Below are 9,039 nucleotides of genomic sequence, written 5' to 3' on the forward strand. Positions count from 1 at the left end.
CGTAGAACAGTTATTAAAATCGTCATTTGAACATTTACTAAACGTTAGCACGTCAACCATTCGCAATGCCAAACTGTTTGTTAAAACCCATCCAAAACTGGCAATTGTGGATAGCATCGTCATGTATGTACCGCCAAAACGCGAGTCACATATCCGAGAGAAAAATCCAAGCGTAAAAATGTACATAGTAAATGCCAAAATCTAAAATCAAAACAATGTTATCATCGTTTACTTGTTCTTTCAAGTTTTGAATACAATGTACATAAAATCAAATTATTGCAGAAGAAAAATGATTCTAAATAGTAAGGTACTCAGGTATTGATAGTTTTAAGAATATTTTATTATTTATTTATTTTTTCTATCAGTAATATGGATGATTGAAATTATTATATCCAAAAACTATAATTACCTATACCATATTTTTCGATATTTCAATATTATTTCACATAAGATTATTGTCATTAACTTGTATGCCAATCCAGAATTACTTTAAAACGTTATTAATTGTATGTGTTGTACAAATAATTTTAAATTATTGTAAAGTTTTCGAAAATATCATTGTGTGTAGAAAATTTTAAGTCATGTGATAGTGATATTTTTTTTGATTTTATTCAATTAATTTTTTTTTTCAAATTATAACATAAAAAAAATTCCGCAATCTTTAGTGTCAATAAATGTTGTTAGATAAATTTTTTTTTTTACATTATGTTTTGTTTAAAGCTTTTCATTATTCTAAAGCTACTGTTAATTTTTATTTTTGATCTCAAGTATTATTTAAAACCAATTCGCTACCAAAATATATTGTTATGTTGAAAATATAATTAAATTCTTTACTTAAAAAAAATGAATTTACAGAAAAACTTCTCAATAATATGTATATTGTATAAATTAATTAATTAATACTCATCGTTATAAAACCAACTCATATACCAATTTAATTAAAGTATTATATTTACATGAATTGAAATAATATGACTTTATTTAAGTACATATAATAAAAAGTGGGCGATTATAAACTTTACACAATAAATCCATATTGAAACTTCCTTACATTAAATACGTTGATATCTTTTTCAATGAAATATTTAATATTGAGATTCAATTTAAAAAAAATGGCAATACATTTATTAAACAAATTCGTCAAGAGATATTCACATGACTTCGTGCCTTCCAATTCCTTCGTATTAATTTTTTACTGTTACCGATTGTATCTTCTAGTAGAGCTTACAAGACCACAATTTCACCCAATTTTTTCCTGGCAAAGTTTACTTCAAAAATGTCCCTTATACCGAAATGTACATACGACCTTAAAATAGTGAATAATATATTACATTATTTGCGGGCAAAATATTTATTTTCAAATTTAAATGTTTGTACCAGACACGTATACAGCGGTGGTTTGGGGGTTCAAACCCCCCGAAATAATCCTTTTAATAATTAAGTCAAATTATATACACCTATTATTATAAAATATTTTTATTACTAGCTGTTGGTTAGTTTTCTTTAATTTATATTAGTCGGGTATAAAATACAAGTTTATAATTTAGTGTTATAGTCAAATAAAGTGATAACTGATTACTGAGAATTACGCACGTGTGAGAACTGAACATTGCGATATATGCCTAGAAAACTCACATTTTGCTATAATCATTTCTTATATCTCAATTGATGACCAAAAATTTCTATTAAATTGCTAATTTATGTATTATTAAATCAATACTATACGTTACATTTTGGCCACATAATCTATTACAACTGTTACTGCGAACGGTCATTCTCAACTCTACGAAGACTTAAAACGTATTTACGAAACAATATAAGAGAAATTAGACTTACTGGATTGGCACTACTAAACATACACCGAAATTTTGATTTAAATTTGGTAGAAATTATTGATAGATTTGCTAACTTACCACGAAAATGGGATTTTATACTTAAATTTTTAATTTTTTAATGTATTATAAATAAATTGTTTGATTTTTTTTTTTTCTTCTATCTAGGTACTTAATAGTTATTATACACTTAAGTTATTTTATGTGCATAGGTACTAATAAAATAAATGTCTGTTCTGTTCATAATATTTAAATTTGTATTTATTATTATTAAAATTGTTCTTATAAACTTACTTCTGAACAAATAACATACATAAAATTTGGATACTTAGCATAATAATTGCCATAGTAAAAAATAACGAGTAACGAGGAAGAAATCGTTTTATTATGTTGCGGTACAATTTGTATTACTATATTTTGTATACCCCCCCCCCAAATTGTATTTTGTATACGTCCCTAGTTTGTACCTACTTAATATATTCAAGTATCATATAATTAATTTAAGTTTAAGATTGACCATTTATCAGTGATCATTTGTAATAATGATACAAATAAAAATTAAATTCATACATATGTTTATATATATATATATATATAAATTATTTGAAATAATCAAATACTAACCTCGTGTACAATGTAAATAAATACTAATATCAAATAATAATATATTGGTACATTTATAACACCATTACTTTTGATCAAAAGAGGCGTGTAATATATTAATACAGCAAAAGGAATGCTCCAAAGTAACCTAAAACATAATTTATCAAAATATCATTATTTGTTTAGTTTATATTTCAGATACAACATAACAAATTCATAGGTGTGTTACTCTGGCACCCCAAGATCAAAATTACAACTTAAAAACTGTTTGATATTATGTTATTTATAAGGTAACAATTTGAAACTTCAAAAAAAAATTTTGTAACCACGTTGATACCCCGGAAAACAGCGTTACAAGTTCCGGGTGTCAGGGTAACTTTACTTATTTAAATTTGTTATAGAACAGCTTAACATTTTGGTATGGTATAAATATTGAAAATTTTATCTAATGTCCTTCATAAGTTGTTATTGTTGAAATTTAAAAATATGAAAATACATATACTATATAGATGTAACCCTTTTATAGGCATTTGAAATTTAAATTTTGACAGAATTCGATATTTCAATGAAAAATAACGACTTTTTATTTTAATAAAATTTTAAAATATTGTACGTGTGTTGATACTTGAAACACTTAATGTTCATAATTAATATATATTTTTTATGTATATATTGACATATTTTAATACAAAATATATTATATATTACAAATTGTAGATCCAGCAAATAATATCTTGTTGTTCAGCCAAGATTTATTCATTTAAATTAAAATTTGAGAAGTAAAGAAAATGTTGTAATGTTTCTGAAAAATAGTAATACGTTAGTAATCTTAACTAATAGTTGTTCTCAAGATTCATTATTGACTATTCTAGCATGTGCTGCTGCAGATAGTGACATATTCAACAAGTTTCTTTTAAAAAAGTCAAAAATAAATAAAACATTGCAATTTTTGATACAAATGATAAAAAATAAAAGTGGAAAAAAATTGTTTAAGGAACGTATAAAATTACTAGCTCTACACTATGAATTAAATCATAATCCTATTGTCGATGATATCAAATTAATGGATGAAATGGATACTATTTCATCACCAGCGAACAAATTATTAAAAGGTATACCATCAATAATAAAGAGAAGTAATTATTTCATATTCTAAAAAAAATTGTAATTCTTATATTGTTTCATGTCCACAGATCTAGAAGCATCAACCAGCTTCATTTTAAATAATATTAGAGAAATTCAAAAAAACTATGCAGGAGAGGTTCAATTTCAATTAAAATATATTCCAAAAATAATAAAAATTAAAGATGAAATTTGTTTTTTTAAGAAGGACTATAGAATTTTGTGATCCGGTTAAAGGGTTTAAAAGTAATTGCAGGCGTTTACATACATATCCAATGATAAATGGGAAGTTTATGATGATCTCAGAGATGGAGAATATTACCACAAAAAGAAAAAGAAAATATTGAAATGTCAATTTTTACAAAATAAATTGTAAAAATATAAAATTAATGATTTAAAACTATTTATATCTATTTATCCGATTTTAAATAATACAAGCCTTTAACACGCAAGTAATATTGAGATAAAATAAAAAAAAAGAGAGCAAGTGAGTAACGCTCTGCTGTATAGTAGGTGTATAGAAGAGTCACAGTATTATATGTATTTAATTTTAATTCAATTATTTAAAATCATTGCATACGAAAAAAGATTCTGAGAGAAGACGGCCCGTCAGGCGTATACTGGCATTCGAAAGTACCTTATTTTTATGCCGATGTCCCTCAAACCGTTTCTAGAGCAAAATGCACCAGTTGCTTTTACATATAATATATATAATTATAATACCAATCCATAAAATAGTAGAGGTAAATCTAAAAATAATATTAATATTTAAAATAAAGTATAAATACAATTATTATAAACGGCATACAAAGTAATTTGTAAAAAGGGTAAATAAAAATATATTATAAAATGATAAAAAAAAAAAATTGATATTTGCAATTAAATAATTATAAAAATATGTATATATTGTAAATTGTAACATAACAAAATGTAAAAAATAAATAAATAATATAAAATAATATGTAAAATATATAAAAGTAATATGAATAGGTAGATACATTAAAAGAATAAATACGCTTAGACGCGTCTAAAATTACACACTCTATGGTAATATTGTAATTGAATATTGGACACTAGTAAAACAGAACGTTCAATTTATATTTCCCAAAAAACTTGCATTATAGTATGTCATTATATACATATAAAATATATTAATTATGAACATTAAGTGTTTCAAGTATCAACACACGAACAATATTTTAAAATTTTATTAAAATAAAAAGTCGTTATTTTTCATTGAAATATCGAATTCTGTCAAAATTTAAATTTCAAATGCCTATAAAAGGGTTACATCTATATAGTATATGTATTTTCATATTTTTAAATTTCAACAATAACAACTTATGAAGGACATTAGATAAAATTTTCAATATTTATACCATACCAAAATGTTAAGCTGTTCTATAACAAATTTAAATAAGTAAAGTTACCCTGACACCCGGAACTTGTAACGCTGTTTTCTGGGATATCGACGTGGTTACAAAATTTTATATTTTGGTTACAAATTGTTACATTATAAAAAACATAATATCAAACAGTTTTTAAGTTTAAATTTTGATCTTGGGGTGCAAGGGTAAAACATCTCAAATTCATACATGCAGAATACACCAACCGAGCATTAGTGTTTAACAACGATTAATATATTATATTTAATAGCGTGTTATTGTTTTTCATAACCCTAAGTTTTCATATACAAAAATTAATCCTATCTGCGTCACGGTATCACAACTGAACGGCTGGACGGATTTTGCTAATTCTTTTTTTATTGAATTTATTGTCAGGATAAGGTTTAGAAGCAAAAAATTAAAAATTGGGTAAAAAATGAGTTATTAAAGATAAAATCTTAAACACATAACCCGAAAAAAAAATAAAAAATATATGTTCTACTAAATTAACCATAAAGTAAGAATAAATAAAATGAAGAATGTTGAGTATCATAACGTACTAGAATAAAATTATTTTTTTTCAATATATCAATCATATATTCAACATTCATAAATTAGACAGGACGACGTTATAACTTCGGTCAGCTCAATTAGTATTATATTATATTTATTTATTTTTCTGATTAGACCGATTTTAGAAAATTTTAGAAAACAAATTGAGTTTATAAATATGTTTATGTATTAAAGTTTTTGTTCCCATAATTTTATTTTTAATTTTCATACCTGATTGGCATTAGTTTCATGTAAGCACTCATCGGTTTAGTACCTGAAGTATATTTTGATACAATGAGAGGGACAACCATTTTAACTATATACATCGATGTAGTTATTATCAGTATGTCATCTTTAGATATACCGGCATCAATTAGTTTAAGGTTTGATACAGCATCGGTTGCTGAAAATCCCATCTAAATAAAAAAAATATTAATTTATCGATTAAAATTGCGATAGTAGTTATATGTAAAAAGCTTAGGTATAATAACACAATAACTAACTTTCATTGTTAATAATGCAACTGCCAATACACGAATACTAGGCAGCTTTAAAATTTTCCAAAGAAGTTGATAACTTTGAAGAACATTAATTTTAACATGTTCCTCTTCTAATCTGTTATCTTTTTCTCTTTTGAATATAACAATTAATATTGTAATAAATATTATTGTGATGCTCCAAAAACACAAAAATCCTAACGGAATTATAATAAAAAAAGTTTTATAATTCAAAAGAATTTAAATAGTTTTAACTTCTAATAATTATTGTTTACATTATTAATACCCCAATTTAATTGAAATTTATAGAAATATTTAGGAATTCAATAATTTAATATAAAATCATTAATAACATAAATAAGTATTAAATTCAAATCGTTATAACAAAATAATCTAAATACCAGTGCTCCAATACTATGAATAGTACATGCATTTTATACTGTTTACTCAAGTACCTTTCATGGTGATAATTCCTTCTGTGCTGAGGGTTGTGCCTAAGTATTTATTACAAAAGTCTCCAGAAGTAAGTAAAACGGGAAAAAAAGTACCTAAAAGCACACCCAATGCTACACCCGTTCCGTTGCACGTGGACGCATGACCCACATTGTTTCTAAGAAAATACATTTTAAATCATTAAGTTGTATGTTTTGTCAGTCTCAAAACATAATTTTAAATTTAAATACATGCAATTTACTTTTTAAGCATTGTCAGTGCCCAGCCATCAATAACTATATCTTGAGTCGCGGCTAAGAAGCTAATAACACCAAAGACATACACCAACGCCTTGAAATTAGGAATTTCGGATTCGAGCAACCACTCATCAATGTTAATAGCCGTATAATACAAAAATGCCGCTATTTATTAAAACAATAATATACAGTGAATATGATTTTAAAAAAATATCGACAAAAATTAAGCATGAAACATAAATAAAATATAAGTGATATAATTATTATTATAATCATTATTGGAATCGTTTATAAATACAAATTTATTTGATTTTATCTTTTTATTTTTTTAAATTTATTGATTTTTTGATATTTACAGTTTATAAATAGTAATATATAAATTTAGAGTTCAAATCATTATATATATTTTTAGTATTTGTCAAGAACTTCAATACTTGATAATTGTACAATTTTAATAATTGCATAATGATTATACAACATTAAAATTATATTTTATCATACGTGTTCATTTTTAATACATATTCATGATTTTAGAACATAAAAATATCAAATAGTTATAACTAACAATTATCTTAAGCAGCAATTAAACAATTACATAGTTTATCTCTCATAACGTATAGACTGTATTTTACCCATGCATGTTTCATTTGAGAGTATGATATTATTACTATATTGTGTGCATATATTTTATGAAAAAAATTTAAAACTGTTATATCAATTGCATAGTTGAAACTAAAAATTCAGTAGATAATATTAACAAAATATTTTCTTAAATTATTTCGTATAATTATTTAAAATATATAATTTTTTAAATAAACTGATTAAGAAAAAAAGCAGTTTATAAGAATAGTCTTAAAAATAGAATAATTTTTATCATGACAGCTGCATATTATAATCATCATATTTGTATATGTTGAAAATCTCAAGTTTTTAGAAGAAAATAATATTCATGTTTACCCAATAAGAATTTTAAATAATATAATATACATTTTCGTACATACTAAACTTATTACGGTTAATGCAACACTTACTTTACCAAACCTTGAAGTAATTTTGATTAAGAAGTTGTTAATCGTTTCAATTAATTACTTTAGTTGAAAATCATTAATATCTATCAAGTTTATACGTATAAATTGTTACTACTTATTTGACTCTAGTAGATACATCATATTAATAATTTTTAAGCTTTTAGTTTATTACAAGAACCATGCTGAGTATAATTTATACACTTTAATGCTATATAATATTTATACAAAATTGAGTAGGTTTAATATCTTATTTTTATTGAATTACTGTCTAGGATAATGTACTATTATGTAGAAATGTATTATAAAACACTAATTCGCTTTCCAGTGATCGTGATATCAATTCCAATAATAACACGATTGCCACTTCCACGACATAAATATCACGGTTAATAAAATTTCTATGTGTAGTAAATATTAATTATTCATAATATTATTATAAGTGATTTGACTAGTTACAATTATTTCAATGTAACAAAGTAGTAATCATTAGTGAGTATTAATTTAAACAATAACATTTCGTAGCAATCGATAAAATATTATTTATTATATAGATATTTATATATTTTTGTACATATACTTAAAATTATGTTTTAGATCCATTGGATAATTTGTTTTCAAGAGAACTAACTTAAAATATTAGTTTTCATATTTCCCACTTTAACTATATACTAACCGTTATTAATTATATTTTAAAACTTTGCATAAAAATTATTGTACACGATAATTAATTTTGAAATGAATAACAACAATAAAAACCTGGCGTTTATTAATTTAGTATCTAACATAAAGTTTTAAACTTTCAGTATTATCAAGAGAATTGGATCAAACACAAGGTCTGTAGGAGTGACATGAAAATTCAATTAAATATAGAAGAGAAGGAAAGAAGAAAAGGAAAATAGGATATTGAAACCAACCTAATCTTTTTCTGGCTGAATCAAACTTAGCAGATACAAATTTCTTTTATTGATATTATTATATACAATAAGGTTGATTACCAGGGCTTAGTCATTGCTTACTGATAATATTTCAAAGTAAAAACGGTGACCCATAAGGGATCAGGTAATTATTAATATAAAAATAGCTATACTTATATAGTTAACTAAAATTTAGTAATGATGTTTGCCTTTCATTATTCTAATATATATAGATGTATTTATAAATAATCATAGTAAATAACTTATATTTAAGTTTAGTATTAAATATAATGATTTTCAATAACATTTTTAGGTATTTTCAATTTAGTTAGGCCACAGTGTAAAAATTTTATGGGCCCCAATAATTGATTCTGTATATACGGCCAGGTGACGAAAACTTGGGTTCATATTCTCCAC

The 9,039-nt window shown here is 24.1% G+C and overlaps 1 protein-coding gene across 1 annotated transcript; it reads right to left on the reverse strand.

Moving 5' to 3' along the window:
• Positions 1–6: 6 nt before the first annotated feature.
• Positions 7–7,643, reverse strand: LOC112593386 (acetyl-coenzyme A transporter 1-like; the record flags this gene model as incomplete). Its single annotated transcript, XM_025337762.1, has 7 exons — positions 7–201; positions 2,457–2,583; positions 5,726–5,910; positions 5,998–6,188; positions 6,447–6,601; positions 6,686–6,845; positions 7,638–7,643. Coding segments are annotated over 7 exons (1,019 nt in total), but the record flags the coding sequence as incomplete, so codon positions are not given.
• Positions 7,644–9,039: the final 1,396 nt, after the last annotated feature.

This window comes from Melanaphis sacchari, unplaced genomic scaffold (genome assembly GCF_002803265.2).
Source record: "Melanaphis sacchari strain LSU unplaced genomic scaffold, SCAv2.0 Contig2028_pilon_pilon, whole genome shotgun sequence".
NCBI classification, from domain to species: Eukaryota; Metazoa; Arthropoda; class Insecta; order Hemiptera; family Aphididae; genus Melanaphis; species Melanaphis sacchari.